General features: G+C 35.5%; 1 protein-coding gene across 4 annotated transcripts in view; it reads left to right on the top strand.

Annotated features, from left to right (window-relative positions):
• LPGAT1 (lysophosphatidylglycerol acyltransferase 1) overlaps positions 1 to 25,563 on the top strand; it is a 65,884-nt gene that overhangs the window by 25,289 nt on the left and 15,032 nt on the right. For all 4 annotated transcript variants that reach the window (XR_003427974.1, XM_027082926.1, XM_027082925.1 and 1 more), the window contains 4 exons: positions 7,382 to 7,500; positions 12,396 to 12,491; positions 15,522 to 15,795; positions 19,955 to 20,081. Coding sequence is in view for 3 of the 4 variants with exons in the window: in XM_027082926.1 (XP_026938727.1) it covers positions 7,382 to 7,500; positions 12,396 to 12,491; positions 15,522 to 15,795; positions 19,955 to 20,081 (616 nt within the window). In the remaining variant the exon portion in view is untranslated. The remainder of the gene's footprint in view (positions 1 to 7,381; positions 7,501 to 12,395; positions 12,492 to 15,521; positions 15,796 to 19,954; positions 20,082 to 25,563) is intronic.

Below are 25,563 nucleotides of genomic sequence, written 5' to 3'. Positions count from 1 at the left end.
AGAAGAATTATTTTTTGGAAGATTTCTGACTATAAAATCAATTTATTTAATAGGCTGCTTTATTTTCTGTCTTTCACATTAAAGGCTTTTTCTGGTTATCTGGTAATACCTGACCATCTGTTCTTATTTAAGAGTAGGGGACTATAAAGTTGATTGGTAGCCCTGTTTGTGGCTGCGTCTTGTCCACACTAAGCCTCATTGTAGGATAATCTGATTGGAATACTTCACTGGAGAATCCTAAATGTCAATATTTTTAGATCTTTTCTCTTGAGCTGATCAGATTTCCTAGAGAAGACTCCTCCAAACTCTTGCTGCCATATCCTGGGGCTGAGTGGGTAAAGATTAGGCATCAGAGGGCTTGATCTTTGTTTTCAATAAGCACATGTTCACTTAGTCCTCATGTAGTCTGTACTATTCTCATTTGTTATTTAACCTCACTCTGATTTTACCACAGGATTATATTGACCTAAATCATTTTGAACTTTCTATCGTAGTGGTTTTAAATGGATAGAGGTGGGGGTGGGATGTTTGGAAGTGTGTAGGCTCTTGAGGGTTGTAACAGAGAATGTTGGCCAGGTGTGCTAAAAGTTTTGCAGTGCTGATGACTGCAGGAAGAATATCTCCCCTGTTGGAAACTGTCTAGGTTTAAGTTAAAGCAAATCTCAATACCAGTTAGAGTTAATTATCACTTATTATCTTTGACTTTCTTGCTCTTTCTTTTTCCATTCTTGCCAGTGGTGGTTTAGATTTTACTGGTATTTGAAATTAGCAACTATTTTAAAGTTTTCTTTTAAGCAGGTGGCTAGAGTGGAAGTGAGAAGACTAGTTAGGAGGTCACTTCAGAAGTCCAAGAAAGAGGTACTGATGGCTTGGCCTAGAGTAGTAGTAAAGTAGGAGAGACAGAGGTTGCAGGATGTGTTTTGGAGATAGAGTCCAAAGGACTTAGAGATGGATTAAATATGGAGAATTGAGGAAAGGGGGGAATCAAAAGTGGTCTTAGGTTTGGTCTTGAACTGACTGGGTGAATGATGGTGTCCTTCGCTGAGATGGAGCAGACTAGGGTAAAGAGCTGGTTCTGAATTGAGCACATTAAATTTAAGATACCTGTATCCTGGGCCCAAAGACAATGTTGATTTTTTTTTTTTTCTTAGATACTCTTTGCCTTTTTAGACTTGTTTATTATTCAGCTGTCATGCAAAAAACTCTTGATCCTTGGCTTCTGCACCGTTCCTTATTGTTGCCGCCCACTAACCTTATTTGTTGAGGACTTTGGGACTTGGCTTGTCCACCCCACTTCTTGGCATAATCATGGGCAACGTCAGGGGCTGTGTAGGCAACTTACCCGTTCCTGTTCTCAAGGTTCCTTGATGTAGCCTGCCAGCAGTGACAGCATGATACAGTGGTTTTGAATCCCAGTTCCCCTACTGCCTAACTGTGTAACTTTGAAGATACTGCTTAACCTTTTGTGTCTCATTTTCTTCAATTGTAAATTGGGGATAACAGTGTCTGTACATTTGGGATTTTGTGAAGATTACATAGGAAAATAATGTAAATTATTCTCTCTTACTAATTATTAATGCCTGACACATAGTAAGCATTCTATAAATGTTGGCTATTAAGATTATTAGTATTTAATTATATATCTATTTAATAATATATACTACTATTATTCTTTTAGTTAAGCAACCCCTCCAAAAGCTACACCTTGAGCCTTGCCTCCTCAAATTTAACCTCTTAAATTAAATTAAATTAATTAAAGTGCCAAAAGGCACTGACCACAACTTCCTAGTATGTTCAGTATACTTGTTTTAAGAAAATAAAACAAAACTCGTCAGAGCTAAAATTCCAGTGGTTCTTATTTACAGACATACATTAGATTCACCCGGGGACTTTCTCACAACGTCTGGGCCCTATCTATGGGGGTTTGAGTAGGATGGGTAAAGGTGGAGATGGGGGATGGCTTCAAGTATCTCTACTATAATAGCCCTCCCTCAGTTTTCTTTAGTGAATTACCCCCTTGCTTGGTTCCTTTCCTCACCAGTCTCCTCTCCATTAATCAGTACCTTAATCTACTTTCTCACGGCTACCCTTCATGTCCTCACTCCCTTTTTATCTTCCTCTGCTAACCCCTAACTTTGGATGAGTCCAACCCACTGTGCCTCCAATGTGTGTTACTGAAAGCCACAGTTCTTGAGCTACATGAGTTTCTTTTATGTGTTTTGTTGCTCTCTAATCTTTACTATTCATATTAGAATACCTGACCTTACGTGACACGGTAGTTGTATGACTCTTTTAGTTAATAGTGATTTCAAAAGTAACTTCAACTGTCATGTAATCTAATTGCCCAGGACGTCTGTGATTCTGTCATTTATATCTCATTCATCTTCACAATATGTTTGAGTAGCATAATGATATTAATGTTTCTTAAGTGAGTCACAGAATGGTAAATAGTTTGCGGCATCAGCTTGCAGGCATTTTTTTTTTGAACTTTGAGAAGTAAGGTATTATGGTCGTGTATAAAGCAACCTTTCTTCTCCGCATTAATTCTGTTTTGTGGGTCAGTATAACAGCTTTAGCATCACTGTTTTAAAGGAAATTGTGATGGTTTATTGTTTTTATTTTCTTTTTGAGATGTGAACTGTCATGATCAATTTTAGTCTAAAACTTTTGGGGGGAGGTTTATTAATATATGTGTGTGTGTGTGTGTGTGTGTGTGTGTGTAGCAGGTGATAATCTTTGGCTTTGGTTTTTAACAAGAATTTTAAAAAATTCAATTACAACTAGGGAACTTTTCTTCCAGTTTTTACTCAGTTGTTTTTCATTCCCTTTGGAAGTAGTGGACCTGACCCAGTTCTTTTTTGAGAATTCCTTTCACAGAACAGTGTGTTAAAATATTTTTTGTCCTTCTAATCAAGTACAATGTAAGAACTGGCAGGCATCCATAGCTTCTGTTCTTTAACATGAGACTAATTCTATTCCTTGATTAAGATACTGGCTCCATTATTATACTTACTGGTTTGGATAGCAGGGTATGATTTGAGGAACATAGTTATTTCATACATAAAATAAATGCTTTTTCTCTACAAGCATTTTTTAATCTTGATTTTGTTAGTCATATAACTTTCTAACAGTGATCTTTGAAGTATATAATGGTTTGGTAAAAGAAGAATACCATAGATACTGGAAATGAAATTTATTGTTGAATAAAATTTAGATTATTATAAAATCCAGCATGACTTTATTGCTACATCAGGATAATTTTAAAAAGTTGATCCTTCTACCTTCACTTGTTTGATTTAGTATGTGTGTGAGTCTTAGCAAATTGACATTTAGTTTGAAAATTAATTTTAGCTAAGTTATGGCTGAGAGATAAAATATGTATTGGATTAACTCTTAATGATTATACCCTGAAAGTATTATAGAAATAAACATTGAGAACCCTTTATAATACGTAATGGTAGATTTCTGTGATAATGCTCTGGATGTTTAAAATACAGTGCTGTTGTTCTTTTCCTATAGTTGGTTAGAAAAAAACTATAATTTGGGGGGAATAGAATGGAAAAGAGAAAGGATGGGGAAAATTGAGGAGGGTGGAGTATATTAGTTTCAGAGGGCTGCCATAACAAAGTACCACCAGCAAAGTTCCTGTGGCTTAAAACAACAGGAATTTATTCTCTCACAGTTCCAGAGGTTAGAAGTCTGAAACTGAGGTGCTGACAGGGTTGTGTTCTGTCTGAAGTCTCTGGTGGGAAGGATCCTTCCTTGCCTCTTGCTCGCTTTGGGTGGTTGTCTGCAGTCCTTGGCTTGTAGACACATCACTCCAGTCTTTGCCTCCATTGTCGCATGGCATTCTGCCTGTGTATCTCTGTCCAAATTTCCCTCTTTTTTTAAGGATACCGGTCATATTGGATATAGGTTTAGGGCCCATCCTAATCCATCATGACCTCATCTTAACTTGATACATCTACAAAGCCCCTGTTTCCAAATAGGGTCACATTCACAGGTTTTGGATGGATGTAAATTTGGTGGGACACTATTTAAGCTAGAACAGAGAGTTCTAAATTCAATTTTTATTTTGAGATTTAAACCAACACACTAGATTTATCTACTTATATAAAGCAAGTAAGATACATTTTAAGTAGAAAACTTATTTTTATTTGCAGTTATATTCACACATATGCTTTCCTACTGCACAGGCCTAGGTATCTAGTATTTTCCATTCATGTAGCAGAAATTGCATTAAAGGACTATTTGGTTATGAAACATCTATTTATATAGATGTGGAACTAGAAGACTTTCCACATTACCTCTTAATAGCCTAATATTTATAGAACCAAGTTAGACTTTTCTTGAGTGTTTTAACTGCATTAGAATAATACTTTTGTTCTTATTTGTTTTATATCCACAGTGCCTGATGCTGATTTATTGAGTGAAGAATGAATTAATGAAAGAATGGTGGTGTGTGTGTGTGTGTGTGTGTGTGTGTGTGTGCGCATGCATGTGCGTGCGCACGCACGTTCATTGAAGGGTTGTCAACAGAGATGTGATATGAGGAGTTTTCATTTAGTAAATATATTCTCTCTTCACACGCTGTTCTGCACTTTGCTTTTATTATTTATAGTATATCATTCCATATTAGTGTAAAAATGCTATGATTACATAATATTCCATTGCATGGATATATTATAATTTATTTAACTAGTCTCCCTTTTTATTTTTAATTGTGACAAAAGACACATAACATAAAATTTACCATCTTAACCATTTTTAAGTGTCAGTATTGTTTAGTATATTCACGTTATTGTGTAACCAATCTCCAAAACTTTTTCTTTTTTTTTTTTTTTGCTGTACGCGGGCCTCTCACTGTTGTGGTCTCTCCCGTTGCGGAGCACAGCCTCCGGACGCGCAGACCCAGCGGCCATGGCTCACGGGCCCAGCCTCTCCGCGGCATGTGGGATCTTCCCAGACTGGGGCACGAACCCATGTCCCCTGCATCGGCAGGCGGACTCTCAACCACTGCGCCACCAGGGAAGCCCTAAAACTTTTTCATTTTACAAAACCAAAACTCCATACTAATTAAACAACTCCCAGTTTTCCCTCCTGTCAACCACCATTTTAGAAATTTCTATGAATTTGAGCTAGTCTCTCTTTTTAGTTTTCATCTTTGCTCTTATAAACAATGCTGCAGTAAAGAGCTTTGCATATGTGTCATTTTACGCATGAATAAGTATATCAGTAAGATGAATTCCTAGAAGTGGAATTGCTAGGTAGAAGGATTTTCACATTTCTTAGTTCTGACATATATATCGCCAAATTGACTTTCAAAATTCTTGTACCAATTTATACTCCCCCTGCTCCCACACACAGTGTATATCAGCTATTCAAGTATGTTTCAGTAAAGTTAGCTTGTCAGCAAAACTTCACTGGCAACTTGGGAGAGGAAAGGCCGCTGTGAAGGAAAGTTGGTGTTGCTGGGCTGTCCCCAGTGTTCTACATCTGTTCCTTAAGGATTACTTGACATCTGTAATGTAGTTTCCATTCTGCATTCATTTTAAAAACTTAAAAACTGGGCTTCCCTGGTGGCGCAGTGGTTGGGAGTCCGCCTGCCGATGCAGGGGACATGGGTTCGTGCCCCGGTCTGGGAGAATCCCACATGCCGCGGAGCGGCTGGGCCCGTGAGCCATGGCCACTGGGCCTGCGTGTCCGGAGCCTGTGCTCCGCAGCAGGAGAGGCCACAACAGTGAGAGACCCGCCTACCACCAAAAAAAAAAAAAAAAACTTAAAAACTTTCACCGTACAGTGTAAGCTATTTGTGTGTTAGTAATAACTTCTGAGAGAATGACTGGAATACCTCACTTTGCAGGTAGGTACCACAACTGAATATATGTTCAGCCCAGCTGAAATTCCCTTAATACAAATCTTTAAGATCTTTAAAATGAATGCATAGATACCTTGCTTTAATGGCTGGTTTGTTTTTTTGTGGGTTTTTTTTGGCTGCATTGGGTCTTCCATGCTGCGCATGGGCTCTCTAGTTGCGGTGAGCGGGGGCTTCTCTTGTTGCAGAGCACAGGCTCTAGGTGCAGGGGCTTCAGTAGTTGTAGCACGCAGGCTCAGTAGTTGTGGCTCGCGGGCTTTAGAGCGCAGGCTCAGTAGTTGTGACGCACGGGCTTAGTGGCTCCGCGACATGTGGGATCTACCCAGACCAAAGCTTGAACCCGTTTCCCCTGCATTGGCAAGCAGATTGTTAACCACTGCGCCACCAGGGAAGCCCTTAAATCGCTTTTAATAAAAAAAAAAATTAACAGAACTCTTTTCTCAAATGAACTCTTATGAGGAGCTCCGCTGTATTGGGGTGACAGTGAAAGGTGACTGTGAAGGAGGGAGGCTGGCAGAAGTAAAGCAGGTGAGCAACAGGTCTCCCATCCCTATTTCATCCAGAACTATTACACACAGGTGACTCAACTTCTTTCCTTATAGCAGTGAGTGAGATGAGTGAATGCTAACATATATTCAGCCTCTGGTAATTCACGTCAGACATTTGAGGAACCTAGAACCTTCTTTGTAGAGTCCTGATGTTTGACACTGATGCTCAGTTTTATTTTTTTGCGTGTAGTAAATTTGGTATAAAATGAGGTGTAACTACCTGGAAATATGACTGTTTTCCTTAAAGTGTACATATAGGCTTTGGTGCATTGACTTTTCATCTGGAGATTTTTAATAAATGTAACATCCTTAATTAGTTTCCTTGTAAAATGAAAATGCTTACACATTTTATAATATTTGCATATTTTATTATAAAGTAGAATTTAAGGGGGCTTTGGGAACCACCTCCCAATGATGATCAGTATTAAGTTTTGAATTCATTTCCTCAGACTTTTTTCAATGTATTAAGTTGCATGTACATTTTATTCCTTCTTTGAAAAGATGGGATTATATTTTATATACTGTTTTGTGTTATGTTTTGTTTACTTGATAAGAAGTCCTTTTGGGTTAGCGTATAGAGATATCCTCCATTCTTTTAATGGGTTTATACTCTTCCATTATATAAAAATTATCCATTCCCCTGTTGGTGAACGTGTAAGTTGCAATAAATATCCTTTGTGCATATCTTTGCCTGTTTGGACAAATGTTTCTATAGGATAAACTCTTAAATAGAATTTCTAAATCAAAGGTATGGCCGTTTTACATTCTAACGGATATTTTGGGTCTCTATAAAATATGAACATCCTGATGTTTATAGGAAATAAACTTAGTTCTAAACTTTTAGAAGTTTTAGCTAAGTGATGTATCATCATTAATGTGCACCAGTGTTTCTAATGTAAGTCTTCTGGAAATGTATAAATTTTTTAAATGACAGCTTTGAAACTTTTTGTTCTTACAGTGATGGAATGGGGGGAAGATATTAAAGCAATTTCAAAAGATGAAGCAGTAATGTTGGTGAATCATCAGGCAACAGGAGATGTGTGTACTTTGATGATGTGCCTCCAGGACAAAGGACTGGTAAGCCATCCTGAAGGCAGAGATAGACTGCAGAAAGGAGAGGTTAACAGAGAATCAGTTTACGGATCTTACCACAGTTGGGAATGTAGACTTACACTTTAATATGTATACTTTTCATGAAAATTTAGAAAAATTTAAAAAGAGAAATATACTATGTATATAACTCTAAATTATTCTAAGAGAGGAATTTACAGACCTAAAGAAAAATAACTGGGATAATGTGGATTATATCTCCACAAAGCTGTTTTTTAAAAAAGATAACTGAAATGGAAGCAAAGTTAATATGGTTCAGCATGGGGCTGTCTTGAGGTGAATGGTGGATTGCCAGTTTGAGAAATACAAACACAAAAAGCAGTTTGCTTAAGATAGGAGAGTAAAATTGGACAGGGAATTAGGTGATCTTGGGGATCTTTAGCCAAAAGAAAGTAAGGTAAATATTATTTTGGATTTCACTTAGAAAGCAAATTGAAAGGAAAGATATTAGGGCCATTTTATTCAGTGTTCTAGGGCTGTGTTTGAACTGTTGACTTCACATTGCTTATATTGCTAACTAAAACATACCTGTAAACTGGGAGGGTTTAAAATAAAGTCAGTCCTTAACATTAAAAGAATTGTTACCTTAAGAGTAGGTAAAGCGGTTATGTTCATAGAAAAGTAAATAAATAGAAAATATATAAAATAAATGGAATTAATATTTGGCCTAATAGTGAAGAAACAAATCAATAGGTATTTTATAAGTGTTTCATATTTATGGTCACCGACTATAAATATAGAAGACCATCCTATAAGATACTATCCCCTTAGAGCAACTAATAATCTAGTGTAGGTGGAGAGAGGGAATAGCAAACAATACTTAATTGCAAAGTGAGAAATATTCAGTGGAAAGTGAGCTCACCATGTACTTGGTGGATATAGAAAACTTTGCAGAGGGGAGAGGATGTAAACTTGACCTTGAAGGGTGAGTAGAATTTAGTTAGGCAGAGTAGTGAAGCAAGGGCCTCTTCTTTAGTGAAATAATCTTGGCCAAAACATTAAGGCAAGAATACGCCTGGTGTGTTTAGGTCCCAGAGTTTGCATTCAGCAGCTCAGGGGTCAGAAAATGAGGTGACAGTAAATGGAAAATATGTTTGCTTATTATGGAATCTGTTTTTGTTGTTTATCTGAAAAGCAGAGGCATAATTTTGCTAGAATGTAGAATAAATTCAGTCCTTTCTTATATTCAGAATCATATTCAGAATTGTTATATCACTGTGTAGATATATTTGCATTATAATAATATTTACTGCCTGTCCCCTAAATTCTTGATGTTAAAATTGTGTAAAAACTAGTTTGTTTGGCTTTGTATCAAGGAGAACATTTTTATGCTTACCGATAAGATACTTATATTTATAGTGATTTTTCTGAGGGCCTACAGTGTCTTCTATTGGTTTTTGAATCTCAAAGAGTGCTTAAAACGGTGACTATAAATATGCCTAACTTTGTTACTCTAACTCCAGTTTGGCAGAGATGAGAACTGTATTAACCAGAGTATCAGGTAATCTGAGATTCACCGATATTGTGGACAAGAAAAATTTTGGTTTATTTGTTTGCTCTTGTAAAAAGATTTTAGTTGGTCTTTGGTTCATTTTTCTGTCCAGAGTTATTTTGTTTTTATTTTCAGATTAATTATACTAATGTTACTATCTAATATTACAAAATAATTTGAAACCTTGAAGAATTTTTTATCTTGTTTCATAAAGGAGTAATTGAGAAATAAAAAGGTGGAAACATGAAAATTTCTGGCTCCTGCGTAATAAGTATGGGGCAATACTAATTTACATTCACAAGTAGGAATGTTTACTTGATTAATTGCATACTCCATTGGGCAAGTTCAAAGAAAGAAAGCTAATGCTAAATTGTGGGCCAGTTTAAAAATACTAGTTTAATGGTGATGTGAGTATAACATAGCTTTTTGAATTCAGGAATTCCTGTAGCGCCTGTCGTTGTTCCTCAGTGGGGGCACTGCTTGCATTTTGGTAGGACGGCACTGTTGTTCTTGACTGTCCTGCTGCACATTGTTTTCCTTACCTGGCTGCAACCTACTATGTGCTAGTAGAACTCCTTGGTCATTGTGACAGCCAAAATTGTCCTTGTAGACTTCTAAACGGGAAAACCATTGGCTCCACTAAAATTTCAGAAGGATATGAAGAATGGAGCCATTCATGTAAGCCTCCCCAGATGTTTCGACATGTAAAAAATTCGTGCTTCCGGGTAAAGAATAATTGATGTAGAGCAATTTTGTCCCTTGGAAATACCTAACAACGTTCTGAGTGACAGCCTGTGAAACGTTGACAGAGTTGATTCAGGCAGCTTGTGTTTACTGACCTCATTTTTTCAGAAATATGAAACAAAGGATTAGTTATATTTTCTAAACGTGCTGGTACCTTTTTAATAAGCATCTGTGAAGTGAGGAGTCTTGCCCTTTTCTGGCAATTGATGATAAAACCAAGAATTTTTATTTCAATCAATAGAACTTTTAGATATGTAATAAATATTTATTGACTTGTAACATTTCCCCTAAAATAAGTTAGGACAGGATTATCCATACAAATCTCAGAAGATAGCTTGGCTGTCTTACTGAATTTGTTTTATGTTACCCTTCTAACTGAGGCGGTAAATCCACTATAAATGTAAGATTAACCATAAAAGCTAGTTACTTTAGTGTTGGTATTAAACCCAGAGAGCAATAAATTGCAGCCACACTTCATACTGTGTATAAAGCTCAAAGGTTTTACAGGTTGACTCCACTTGCTTTTTGTTTTGTTTCTTGGGGCACTTTTCAGCAAATTCCATTTAGTTCAGATCTCAATATATCTAAACAAAGTGGTTATCATTACAAAGCAAAACAAGATTCAAAAATGAGATGTTGGTGATTATTTTATTCTGTATTAAGTGATTTGGGAATCAGTCTTTCATGTATGTATCTTTATTTTTTTAAAGTTATTTTATATGGTAAAACTGTTGGAATAGGAGTCATGTAAATGAACTGTTCAGTGATACTGAAAAATTACATCAGAAGCTTGAATATTATTTGTGGGCTTTTATAATGTTTTTGTAAAAGCAACACATGGATGTCCATGCTTAGTTTTTTCCTTATATGTTAGTTCATACAATTTGGAGCTCAGAGATGAAGTTTACACTTGTTATTCCTGTAGGAACCAAAGTGGAGCTCTGTTGCTTTCTTGATGGAGGCTGTAGTTTTCACTTTATTTATTTAAGGCTTATAACAAGGGATGCTGTTATCTCAGCAGGGGAGAACAATTAACCAATTCATTTACTAGATCCTGTTTACACTTACTTTTAATTTTGAAATTTGCTTGAAATAAAGTCTTCTGCTCTTTATATGGCTATTAACTCTTATCAGCAGTGGATAATATTTTTGTGTTTAAGAAACTGAGTATTTTTATGCTGGCAAAGAGTAAGGCCTTGTATAAACTAACAAATACTCTTCGTGATATAATAGAATGTGTAAATCATTCTACTAAATGAATTTTTAAAAATTTTACAGTGTATTTATTGACTAAATGAATTCTTTAATGTTCTTTTATTTTGGATATTTTTATATTTTATATTTTTATAAATTTTTATATTTACATCTTTATATTTTATGACTTTTAATATTTTAGCCATGAAGTTAAGGTCACATTTTATAAAGCCTTAGTGCTTATTAATTAAACGTGGAGCCCTCATTTGATAACTTAGGCATATTGTATTGTTTCAAAATAACTTTACAAGTTATATAAGAATTTCCAAAGGTTTTGTTTACATAGAACAAATTGGAAATCATGAAGTTCAAATTGAAGAAGTTAATTCAGTTTTATTTGTTACCCAGTGATATGTATATACCTATGACCTAGGAATCCAAGACTTGGAATCAAGACCTGTAATTTTTTTTTTTTTTAAGCACTAACATAGCAATAAATATATTATGTTTAAATAGTCTAAATACAGCAAGTTAAAGAAAGATTGGTGGAGTAGATAAACATATTATTCAACAATATTCTGTCTACAAGAAACTTACTTCAAATACACTGAACTAGTTAGTTTTAAGGTAAAGGATATAAATATAAATACATATATATATATATATATATATATATCATGAACACATTAATCAAAGAAAACAGTGAGATTGGCCATATTAATATCAGAAAAAGTAACCTTCAAAGGAAAGAACATTAATAGAAACAAAGAGGACCGTTACATAAAAGGACCAATCTTCCAGGAAAGCATAACAGTCTTAAATGCATAAACATAAAACAACAAAACCTCAAAATGCATGAAGCAAAAACTGGTAGAGATGAAAGGAGAAATAGATAAATACAAAATTATAGTTGGAGATTTTAGTACCCGTCTGTCAGCACCTGATAGAACTTATAGACAGAAAATCAACAATGATATGGAACTCAACGACACCATCAACCAATAAAATCTAATCAAAACGTGTAGAATACTACACCCCAAAACACAGAATACATGTTCTTTTTAATCGTCTGTGGAACATATACAATGATATTCTATATCCTGGGCCATAAAACAAACTTCAATAAATTTAAAACGTTAACCTAATACAGAATAGGTTATCTTAATATAATGAAGTCAAATTAGAACTCAGTAGCAGAAAACAGCAGAGGAATCTCAAAATCCTTGGAAATTATATAACACATTTCTAAAGAATGCATGAAGACCTGTAATTTTTCATGTAGTGCTTTATTTGTAGAAGTAACAGATTTAAGATAGGTTAATTAAAAGTATGCTTGGATGATTATACATAAAATTTAGAGACTGGCTAGACTATAGTCAGGTTTTTTTTTTTTTCCTATTTAGCATTTATTTCTTGCTTTTAAATGTTTTAGGTTGTTGCTCAGATGATGTGGTTGATGGATCATATTTTTAAGTACACAAACTTTGGAATTGTTTCTCTAATTCACGGAGACTTCTTTATCAGACAGGTAAGTAATGAGCATTTTTTTCCACAGTGATAGCCTGATCAATCTAATTCTTTATTGTAAAAAGAGGCATCACAAAACCAGTTATAATAGATAGAGCCAGCTCTAGTTATCTGAGGGAGCTGGGAATCTTTTTTCCTAAAACATTTATTTCAGTCTGAATTTGAGTATGCATAAACATTAAAATGCAAATATTTTAATCTCTACCCTCCTCGCTTCTAAACAGTTTACCAAGTGCCTGCCACATTCTCAGCTCTTCTGCTTCTTAGCTGTGTGAATTGGGCAAGTTATTTAACCTCTCAAAGTTTCCTCATTTTTCAAATGAGAATAATGGGTACTCCTCTCACAGAGTTGCTGTATGGATTACATGAAGTAATACGTGTTACACGCTCAGAACAGTCCCTGCTACTTTCATCAACTTCATCATGACTACCACTATCATCATCTATATTATCACTGTTATTTTTATTTACAAGTCACCGTTATATGATACAGAAGGTATCTATGTTAGCAGTTGGGAGATGGTTAAATAAATAAGATTACCAGTCGGGAGAATACTAAATAAATAAATAAGAGGAAATATTTTGCGAATTCATAGTATGAAAAGTGAGTACGTCAAATTTCTGTAAATCCAGAAAAACCTTAGAGGAGAAGATGATATGTGGCATACATTTAAAGAATGAGTACGGGTTTGATGGAGGAAGGTGGATTGGGAATGGGTCGTAAGCATTAGGGATGGTTTAGTATAGGAAAAAGAATAATACCCTCTTATCAAGTCAGCATACAGGGACTTCCCTGGCGGTCCAGTGGTTAGATTCCGCGCTTCCAATGCAGGGGCTGCGGGTTCAAAAAAAATAATAAAAGAAGAAGTCAGCACTACATTATAGTGTTTCCCTGATATGCTACATGCTTTATTTTCTCAAAAATGGATAACCAAAATATGATATCAAGAGTTTTTATGTATGATAATGCTACACTTATCTGGTGTTTATATATTTAGCCAGTTCACCCTGGATGGTGCAGTACCTTACACGTAGTAATTACATAATGAATTGCTGGTGAATCTAATTAAGCCTCTTCTGAGCATCACAAATTCAGAAATAAGCTAGAAGTGTGTAGAAAAACTTCTAAGCTCTATGAAAATAGGTCTCCCCAAGCACATATATTATACTTTGCTCCAGACAGTTTTTTTAATATTTATTTATTTATTTAGCTGCACCAGGTCTTAGTTACAGCACACGGGATCTTTGTTGTGGCATGAGTACTCTTAGTTGTGGCATGCATGTGGGATCTAGTTCCCTGACGTGGGATCTAGTTACCTGACCAGGGATCGAACCCAGGGCCCCCTGCACTGGGAGCACAGAGTCTTAACCACTGGACCATCAGGGAAGTCCCCTCCAGACAGTTTTATATACAAAACATATTTTTGTTTTTCATATTCTGTGTAATTGTCTAGTTTTTTCTGGAAACACCCTTGGTTTTTCTGAGCAGAGAGATGGAAAAAAGCAGGCACTGGAACCCTAGGAAGAATTGGGAATGGGGATTGGCCACAACAAGGTTGAGACAAAATAAACAATGATCAGAACAACTTAAGGAAGAAACTAACCTAATATCTTAGAGTGTCACTGGAGGCGAAGACAGGAGAGATTTACAAATTCATTTCTGAAGTGCAAAAATTTTTTCCGTTTGATAGTAATAAAAATCAATAACATGGGGGAAGGGGAGAGAAGAAAAGTATTAATGTTAAAGAAAATCTCTTGGGACTTTGCTACTAAACATTTTTGACAAGATATTTCCAAGAATATTAAAAATATTTTACATGTACTCTAGGGAACTTAAAAGTAAAGCTTAATTATAATCAATTCAATTCTGTAAATTAGCTAAGAAAATTGTTACTTAGTTTGCATTTAGAATAATTTAGTCTAAAGACTGAAAGTGTACAAATTATTCTGGGGAGCTTCTGTAATTGTGTTGGCTGGAAAATTATTAGCGAATTGACCATACTGAAAGGAAGAACCTTCTTATATTTAGTCATGGGTTTTGGGCTTTCCTAAAAAAGCTTAAAGGTTCCTCTTTTCGGTCTCCAAGTTATCCTCTTTCCTCTCTTTCCCTCACAACTAAGATCCAGTCTATCAGAATGTCCTGTTAGCTTTCAGATTTTTCCCTGAATGTGTGCACCTCTCATCGATATCCCACAGTTGAATCTCATCAAACTCCCTTGTCCAGACTCTACAGGAGTCTCCTAACTTATTTCCTATAGTCTTTTTGTCACTGGAGCCAGCAGATTTTTTTTTTAAGTAAATAAGATCATGACTCTCCCTTTTTGAAAACTATCTAATGATGCTCCATCCCAAACTACTACTTAACCAAGCTCAAGGCCTTTCTTATATGTCCTCTGCCTCTCTCTGCAATTTTCAGCCATACTGACCTTGCCACAGTTCTCTGAACATGCCAAACATGTTCCCACCTCAGGGCCTTTGTCCTTTTTCTCCTCATCACCTGGAGTACTCTGCCACTCATCTTCACATGGTTTATTCCCTCACATTATCAGCTCTTTGCTCAAATTTCACCTCCTTGGAGCTGCTTTTCCTGACCCTGTTGAGCTTCTCTAGTCTCTTACTCTTCTTCCTAACCTTATCACCAGTTGCATTTGTACATATGCACATATACATATGCATATGTATTATATATCTTCCCCATTCAAGTAAGCTTCGTGAATGTCTCTTACTTCTACATCTCCAGGACAGTGCCTGGCAAGTAAGTAGTAGGTACTCAGTAAATACTCACTGATGATGAATGAATGAACTTCCGGGGGCAATTAGAGCAATTTTTTTCTGCAGGGGGAAGGGTTTATTTATGTAAGTGCTAATAACTTACTTTTTCCAGTATGGTCAAAAGGGGAAGTAAGTGGGGGGAAATCACTATTCTAGCCTATGATTGGGATTTACTCTAGAAACAGTTATTTCTATTTAATTTTACAGCCTTTAAATTTCAAATGTGACTGTACTTACTCTATGTGTGTCTACCTTCTAGGGAAAATCTCATCGTGACCAACAGCTGCTTCTTCTCAAGAAGCACCTAGAAAATAATTACAGGAACAGAGATCGAAAATGGATTGTTCTGTTTCCAGAAGGGGGCTTCCTCAGGAAGAGGCGAGAAACCAGTCAGGCATTTGCCAAGAAAAATAACTTGCCATTTCTTACACATGTCACTTTGCCAAGGATTGGGGCAACAAAAATTATTCTGAATGCACTTGTAGCACGACAGGAAAATGGAAGTCCAGCAGGAGGAGATGCTAAGGAATTAGGTATGATGGTTTTTAGCATTTTTTTCTTTTCTTGGAATTAAAGGATTTTCTGGAGTTCCAGAAGATAACATTGTTCTTTTTTATATTTATAATTTTTGTCAAACAGAAATAATACTGAGGGAGAAGATGAAAATATAACTTTTTAATGTTTCTACAACAGTAGTCCATGCTTACAATAATTTATTCAAATAACATAGGAATGTATAAAGTCGAAGGTATCTCTCCCTTACTGTACACCTTACTCGTGGCCATTCCCACTGCTGCAGTCAACATTCCTGTAAATATCCTTACAGATTTGTGGAACATATCTGTAGTATTAATTCGTAGAAGTGGAATTGCTGGATTAAAAGATACAGGAATAGAAATGACAAATTTGAGAAACTAATCATAGATATGCAAATGGAATTATAATGATTTATATTTTTTGCAGTTATCAAATTTAGAAAGTTTTTTTGTTTTTAATACAGAGAATGAGTTTAATGAAGTTTGGCAGTATTTACTAAGAGTCTTAAAATGTTGATAAATTACTCAGTTATTCTACTGCAAATAATACTTATCAAAAGGGAATGATCTGAAATACTGGCAAAGTAGTTTATCACAGCATTATTTCTAATGGCAAGAAATTGGAAATAGCCAGAAGAGAGAACAGATAAGTAATTATTAAATATCCATCTAACAGAATACAACACAGCCATTACAAATGATGTTTATTGGCTTGGAAAATTCTTATGCTCTATAATATTAACGGGGTGGGAGAAACATACAACTCTTGTGTAAACAATATGAGCTCAAATATGTAAATAATAAGGCAGTAGAAAATCAGTGAAAGGAAAGATTTCAGAATATTAGCAGTGATTGCTTCTCTGAGTTGTAACATTATGGATAATTTTTCTCCATTTCTTAATACTTTTCTGAATTAAAAAAATATAGTGAGTATGTATTACTTTTATGGCCAGTAAAAAGTAAACCATACTCAAAGATGCAACTGTGGACTTCCCTGGTGGTGCAGTGGTTAAGAATCCGCCTGCCAATGCAGGGGACACGGGTTTGATCCCTGGCCCGGGAAGATCCCACATGCCACGGAGCAACTAAGCTCGTGTGCCACAACTACTGAGGCCTATGCTCTAGAGCCCGTGAGCCACAACTATTGAAGCCTGCGCGCCTAGAGCCTGTGCTCCGCAGCAAGGAAAGCCACCGCAAAGAGAAGCCCAGGCACCGCAACGAAGCCACAACTAGAGGCAGACTACGCGCAGCAACGAAGACCCAATGCAGCCAAAAATAAATAAATAAATAAATTTATTTATTTAAAAAAACAAACAAAACTGAACAAAAAAAGATGCAACTGTCTTGGAGACAGCCTAGTGAATTGTGCATATTTGCAGAAGATATTTGTGCCAACAGCATGAAGACTGTTTTGAACTACTTCATCCAAGACACTATGAAAGTTTGGTGATAAATTATAAATTAAAAAGCTGAAAGAAACTTAATAGGCCTGTTTCCGTAATAACATTTTGCTATTTCTTTTAATATTCTTCAGATAAAATAAAATGGGAATGATTGGCCCTCAGAAATATGTGTTATTTTAGGTGATGGTAAGGACCAAACATGGAAATAATGCCCGTGAGATTGTGCTGAGCTTTCCTTTCATTTGTTTTTTCCAAACAGCTGCCTGGCAGTCAGCTCTCTTAATGTTTCATCATCTATTAAAAAGACAAATTGAGTCTTTTAATAGAAAAGGAAGGTTCAGAATAGCTTCACTGCTGGAGAGACACTGTGGCAATGTCAGCCAAGCCAAAGCTTGAAGGCAAAGGTCTTCCAAATAGGATTAATTGTGCTAATAAATACCGCTGCTTTTAAGTAGTTTTACCCAGTCAATACCCTGTGGTCTAGATCTCAGAGAAATGAATGGGCACTTGTCATACTGATTACACAAGAGGGAAGAGAAATGGTTTTTTCTTTTGGAGAGAAGCAATCTCTGTTTATAACCAAAGTGAAATTGTTTATTACTTATCTTACCTTAGTTAAAATTTAGGCCTCTCGCCTTCTGAGATGGCCCACACTCTGTCTGTGGAGTGTGATTCTCCCAGGGCCAGTCTTGCTTTTCGAGATGGACAGCATTCTGTCTATGGAATGTGTATCTCTCTAAATAAATCCACTTCTTACCTATCAAGAAAAAATTTTTTATTCTAGCAGCTTAGGAAAATCATAAGAAATTTTAGAAAACCGTATACCCCCAAACTAGTTTTACTTAGATTTTACCATTTACTTCTCTGCTTTGGTATGGACATTTTGTGTTTTATTTTCTTTAGTTTTCATACTCACTATTTAGTATTTTATTCCATATAAACACAAACCATGCCTTCATGTCTGTTTTAATGCGAGGTCCGTCCATACACATATAAAAATTAAGTTGTATCTAATTAACTTTAAGTTTTTATATATTTATTTATTTTGGCCGCCCCGTGCGGCACGTGGGATCTTAGTTCCCCGACCAGGGATTGAACCTGTGCCCCCTGAAATGCAAGTGCGGAGTCTTAACCGCTGGACCTCCAGGGAAGTCCCTCTAATTAACTTTAAAAGGATTAGTATTTTTTTGTTTATTGTATGATTTAATAGATATTAAACTGAACTCTGGTGATTTTTCCCAACCATTTTATTATACAAATTTTCAAATATACATAAAATTTGAAATAATTTTGCAGTTAATATCCATGAGCTGGCCAACTAGATTTTATAATTAACACTTTACTATATTTGCTTTATCACATCTCTCTCCATCCTTCTATCCATCTATTAGTCCATCTTGGTTGTATTTTTTTAACGCATTTCAAAGTAAGTTGCAGACATCAGTGTACTTTACCCCTAAACATTGTAGCATGTACATCACTGGTAGCTTGTTAAAATGTGTCTCTTTACATACATTCTGTTCCTTTAGCAATATGTTATTTAAAAATTAAATTTTTTAAGCTTATGTCTTATATGATTATTTCTTCCCCTTCAGAATGTTGTCTAAAATTTTAAAAGACTTTAAGGCCAGTTTTTAATTATTTGATATTTTAAGTAAAATATTATTGATTCCTACTGTACATTTGGCCTTATATTTAAAAATAAGTTTTATTTTTTTAGGGATCCTTTAAATACTTCAAACAAAGGATAGACCATTACACTTTAAAGTCTAGCTATCAGCGTTCTCTTTGAGAATTCCTGTCTCAATTCTTTCTTTTTTAACATCTTTATTGGGGTATAATTGCTTTACAATGGTGTGTTAGTTTCTGCTTTATAATAAGGTGAATCAGTTATACATATACATATGTTCCCATATCTCTTCCCTGTTGCATCTCCCTCCCTCCCACCCTCCCTATCCCACCCCTCCAGGCGGTCACAAAGCACCGAGCTGATTTCCCTGTGCTATGTGGCTGCTTCCCACTAGCTATCTACCTTACGTTTGGTAGTGTATATATGTCCATGCTTCTTGCTCAGCTTTGTACTCCGTGCTGGGAATAAAAACAGCGCGCAGAGGACCAAAGTAAACAGAACTTCCCCAGCCCCTCTCACAACAGTAGTTACCTGTTGTACCTACCAAAGGGTAGACAGATTTATTGCTTTATTTTTATATAACTCTTGCTAAAATGGAAGGAGTTTTTTGTTTGTTTTGAACAAGAGCAGCAACTGATGATCATGTGCATCAATAAAATGCTTTAATTTCATTACCTTATTTCAATATTTATTAATGCCTCCCAAGTATCACAAAACTTGGTGTTTGTATTATCTTGTGTTATATTTAGTGAGTGGAGTTTTTTGTTTTAAGGTCTGCTTTTCGCTTTTGTGATGTGATACTTTAGCTACTGACTTTTTTTGTAGGCCAGTTTTTATGAGAGATAAAATGTAAATTAGACCTTGATACTGCATAATTGTATTGAATGCTTAAATGATGCATGTCCAATAAACTATAGCACTCTGTTGTTTAATTTGTTTGAGATTCAGCCATTTTATAATGTAATAGGAAATGCTTAATTTCATCCTAAGTGCATCATATAGAACAGTAACGCCAAAGTTCATTCTCTTAAAGCAAAGGATATATCAGTATGCTTTATAATTCTATACTATGTTATTTGCTGCAAATAATATAAAAATTGATCCAATTTTATATTGTTCTCAGACAGCAGATCGAAAGGCCTCCAGTGGATAATAGATACAACCATAGCTTATCCCAAAGCTGAACCCATAGATATTCAAACCTGGATCCTTGGATACAGGAAACCAGTAGTCACACATGTACATTACAGGTAAGAATTACACATTAGTACTCAGCGTAAAGCCAACATAAAGTACTATCTCAGGACATTGTGAATGTTTTAATATTAAATTATAATTGATAGTGAAAACAGTTGGCTCAAAATCATTCTTATGCTGAATTTTGAATATGAAAATATCATTTGAAGTAGTTATTTTCACTGAGTGATAAAAGTCTCTAAAAATGGCATTCTAGAGGCACTATGATTATTTGATCGCCTGACACTCTTGAGTGAAAGTAATTAACTTAAAGGGCAAATATCAAGGATAAATATGTACTCAACTGGGGTAAGTAGATTTGTATTAATAGAAATGGAATTTGTTTTTAAATCATTAAGTCATGTAAGATTTTCTAAATGATTGAATTGATAATTTAGCAATGACTTATACTTCCAAATTTTTAATATTTTAATATGCCTATGTCTTTTGCATGAACAACAGCAAAACCATTTATTGAATATTCTGCAACAGCTCCTTGAGATTTTTTTAATATAGACTTTTCTTTTTTTAAAGTGTTTGAGGTAAATGTGTATAGGTGTTCATATCAAAAAATGATGCTGATAGGACCTGGATAGAATTGATCGCTTTATAAGCCATTTATCTCCTCGTCAAAGATCTCAACACATGGCAACTAAGTTACTAAGGGAGTAGTTGGTCCCAAGGAAGATCACAATTGCCACAAAAGCCTGCCTTTAAAGAGGAAAACTACTCAAATTACATATCCATTGGAAGTAAATAGGTAACATATTTTCATAGGTGTAAACCATTAGAGTTTTCAAATATAAAAACAAAGTTAGGGCTTCCCTGGTGGCGCAGTGGTTGAGAGTCCGCCTGCCGATGCAGGGGACACGGGTTCGTATCCCGGTCCGGGAAGATCCCACATGCCGCAGAGCAGCTGGGCCCGTGAGCCATGGCTGCTGAGCCTGCGCGTCCAGAGCCTGTGCTCCACAACAGGAGAGGCCACGACAGTGAGAGGCCCGCGTACCGCAAAAAAAAAAAAAAAAAAGTTAACCATCACAATAGTCTACATAGAAAACCCAAGAAACTGAGTTCACCTTCTATTTATACAGTTTAGCAATCTTGATATAAAATCATCACAGAAAAAAAATCAATATTATCCCTTTTTACTGACATAAATAGAAAATGTAATTTTTTTAAAGATACTTATCTGAGAAGCAAGAAGACTATAAAGTATCTACCAATAAAACTTAAGAAAAAATGTAGAAGACTTTTATGAAGGAAAATATAAAACTGCATCGAAGAACATAAAAGACCTGAATAAGTGGAAAGAGATACTGTGTTCATAGAGGGGAAGGCTGAAAATTATAGAGATGTCAGTTCTCCCAAACTAATCTATAAATTTAACATAATTGCAAATACATTATATCCAGGAGGATTATGATCAGAATCCAGGAGGGTTTTTCTGGAAACTTGACAAATGGTTCTAAAATTCATTTGAGAGAGTAAAGATAAATGAATAGCTAAGACAGTGTTGAAGATGAACAAGACAGAGGAATTCTTCCTACCAGATGTCAAGGCTTAGTGTAATTAAAGCAGTGTGGTATGAGGGCAGGGTCAGATCAATGGAAAGATTAGAAAAGCCACATTTACTTGGGAACATGTGTATGATTGATGATTTTCTAATTATATTTCTTATAGTTGATAGTTATAAAGGTGATATTTGAAGCCCATCCCATAAAGTAGTGTTACTTCTTAGATACTGCATTTAAATTCTGAAAAACACAATCAGCAAGACATCATATACCATATTTCACCCGTTAAGATACATACTTTTTCACATGTTAACATCTCTGAAACTGAGGGGCATCTTCAAAACCAGTACAATAAAGGCTTAGTTATAATTTAATTGCATATTTGGCATGCAGCACTTAAAAGTCCAAAAAGTAGTTGCTACCTCTCCCCTGTCCCCCCCGCATCCCCCCAAAAAGGCAGCACAGTGACTGCTGAATGGTTGGTATTTGACTGTTGACAGTGAATGCCTCTGGGGAGGGACTCTTACTTCTCTTTGTACTATTTTAGGCCTTTTTTTTTTTTTTTTTACAGTGTGAATGTATTAATTGAAAAAAGAAATTGCCCACAATTTCTATTAAACCAAAATTCTAGTAGAATTTTGGTTTAATAATCATCTGAGTAATTGCAACAAAAGCATTTTCGTCGGGTAGTTATAAGAATTTAATAAGTTCACATTTAAAATGCATACTATTTAATAGATACCAAATAGATTTTACCCCTTTAAATCAAGGTATTGAAATGCTCAATTATAATCTAGATTTTCATATTCTAGTGTTTCATCCATAATTTTTGTGAGGCTTAAATTTCTATAATAATTTTTTAGTATAAAATCTAGAATAAAGTAGAATATAATTAATATAGTAAAAATCAGTTATTCAACATAATGAGGTTTCACGTCACCTTTTCCCAGTAACTGTGAGTAACACTAAAGTGGTTCACACCTAAGTGGTATACACAGGTACTAAAGATGCAGGTTTAGAGGTTTACCACCCTCAGCCCTGGCCCCCAAATTACTTACCTGGGAGTGAGGTCATTAGAGTGCCTCTTGAACTAAAAGTGGCTTTTTTCCCCAGGAGAAGGAAACATTGTCCTGTCTTCAGTTTTTCTTATGGGCCTTTTGTCTATCAGCACTTATATTGCTCATTTCACCTCTACTTCTGATTCTCTTCTTCCTGTCTGCTTTTCTTGTCATCTCTTGTTTTCTATTGCCTTGCCTCTGGGCCCTAGCTTTTCCCTGGAAAAGGCTGGATGTTTTAGTCATAAGTCACTATTCAAAGCTTCCAGTTGGAAAATGGAAAGTTACACATTAAATTTAATCTTCAAGTTTTTAGTTCTGCTTGACTGATTTTATTTATGTTCACCACCCCCAAGTTCTTTTCTCTTTTCTGCCCCAGCAGTTGTTTTCCCTTTTTTTTTAAGAAAACAAAGCATTTTAGTTTGGCACCATTCAGGATGCTGATGGTATTAAATAAGTGGTCTTAATTGAGGTTTGACTGTATTATGGATTGAATTCTGTGTTTCTGTAATGAAGTTGAAGATTTGAAAGAGGCGAATCATCATTTCAAATAAGATAATATCTCTATCCTCTAGTTAGAAGATATGCTTAATTTCTTCTCAAATGTTTATAAGAAGTTATAGATATACATGAAAGAAATTTTTAATGTTAACATAGAACCAAGACATAACCTAAAATCTGATTTGCTAAGTCATTTTTCAGTATATGAATCTGGACATAATAAGCTTTGGAAATGAAGTGCTCTATCCCACCTTGTTGGCCCTCTGGGGGCTCACCACGTCTTTTTTCACTTTCAGATTTCTCTAGAGTCAAGGACAATGCCTGCCATTGGTATTCAAAAAATGCTTTTCGTTTTCTAATTAAGTTTTGTTGGAAATATTATGTCCCCCAAATTTTCCAAAAAATTCTTAGAGTTTAACTTTTAAGTGAATAGTGGTTAAGCATAACTCTCACTGATCATTATTTATATTTTAGTTACTTAAAGTCATTGGATTGGATCTGAGAAGTAGAAAGGGCTAGCTAGGTCTTTTTGTCTAACCTTCCATTTGATACAGGAATACACACACAAACACACAGAGATTACTTAAGTATAGACCTTCTCTAGGAGCCTGTTTTTAGTCCTCTTTTTTTTTTCCTGTGGAGGTTGAGTCCATAATAGGAGACTATGTAGCAGTGGATCCTCTGTAGGTGTACCTCTAGCTCTCAGTCTTTCTGCCAAGTTCCAAATCCTCACTTAACTTCCTTGCCTCCACCTGGATACCCTGTTGCTTCTTCAAACCTAATATGTCTAGAACTGAACTCATTTTCCTTCACACCAACTTGTTTCTCCTGGCTTTCCAATTGGGGTTTATGGTGACATCATTCTGCCCTCACCCAGAATAAAAATTTTGGAGTTCTTTGACTCTTACACTTTAAAATTTTATCCTCTCTCTCAAATCCAGCCACCATTTCCTGTGAAAGGTACCTCTGCAATGTTTGTTTCTATTCCCTCTTCTTATTTCAATGCCATAGCCTAGCTCAGATTTCATTACTTCTTACCTGGAGTATATTTGCCTATTAAATATTCCCTTTATTGACAACCCTCAGAATGGGAGAAAATATTTGCAAACGAAGCAACTGACAAAGGATTAATCTCTTAAATATACAAGCAGCTCATGCAGCTCAATATCAAAAAAACAAACAGCCCAATCCAAAAATGGGTGGAAGGCCTAAAGTAGACATTTCTCCAAAGAAGACATACAGATTGCCAACAAACACATGAAAGGATGCTCAACATCACTAATCATTAGAGAAATGCAAATCAAAACCACAATGAGGTATCACCTCACACTGGTCAGAATGGCCATCATCAAAAAATCTACAAACAATAAATGCTGGAGAGGATGTGGAGAAAAGGGAACCCTCTTGCACTGTTGGTGGGAATGTAAATTGATACAGCCACTATGGGAAACAGTATGGAGGTTCCTTAAAAAGTAAAAATAGAACTACCATATGACCCAGCAATCCCACTACTGGGCATATACTCTGAGAAAACCATCTGTCATACAGAATGAAGTAAGTCAGAAACAAGAAAACAAATACCGTATGCTAACACATATATATGGAATCTAAAAAAAAAAAAAAACAAATGGTTCTGATGAACCCTCAGGGCAGGACAGAAATAAAGATGCAGACGTAGAGAGTGAACTTGAGGGCATGGGGAGGGGGAAGGGTAAGCTGGGATGAAGTGAGAGAGTAGCACTGACATATATACACTACCAAATGTAAAATAGATAGCTAGTGGGAAGCAGCACATAGCACAGGGAGATCAGCTCAGTGCTTTGTGACCACCTAGAGGGGTGGGATAGGGAGGGTGGGAGGGAGGAGTATGGGGATATATGGGATATATGTACACATTGTAACTGACTCACTTTGTTATACAGCAGAAACTAACACACCATTGTAAAGCAATTATACTCCAATAAAGATGTTAAAAAATATATTCCCTTTATTGATATTGATACTTCACCCTGTGTTATTTATTTCACTGCTATTCTTCTCTTCCTAAAGCATGGTACCTTTTTTTTTTTGTTTCTTTTCTTGTTTCTTTATTCCTTTGTTTCTGTCTTTTTTCTTTTCTTTTTTTTGTTATAGACATTGGTGGGACACTTGGCAAAATTTGAATGAAATCTGTAGATTGTAGATTAGGTAATAGTATCAGTGTTGATTTCCTGATTTTGATCATTGCAGCATGGTTATATAAGAGACTGTTCTTGTATTTAGAAAATGCTCATGGGAGTGTTCAGGGGGCACACCATCTGTAACTTACTCTCAAAAATTGAGGAAAGATCATATATATACATATATATATGCATATATCAGAAAATATATACATCAGAAAATATATATATGGAGAAAAAGAATGATAAAGTAAATATGGGAAATAA

Source organism: Aethalodelphis obliquidens, unplaced genomic scaffold (assembly GCF_003676395.1).
Source record: "Aethalodelphis obliquidens isolate GAN/ISIS:26980383/991018 unplaced genomic scaffold, ASM367639v1 scaffold48, whole genome shotgun sequence".
Lineage (NCBI taxonomy): Eukaryota > Metazoa > Chordata > Mammalia > Artiodactyla > Delphinidae > Aethalodelphis > Aethalodelphis obliquidens.
The sequence above is the reverse complement of the archived record's forward strand: the minus strand, read 5'-3'. Positions and strand labels throughout refer to the sequence as shown.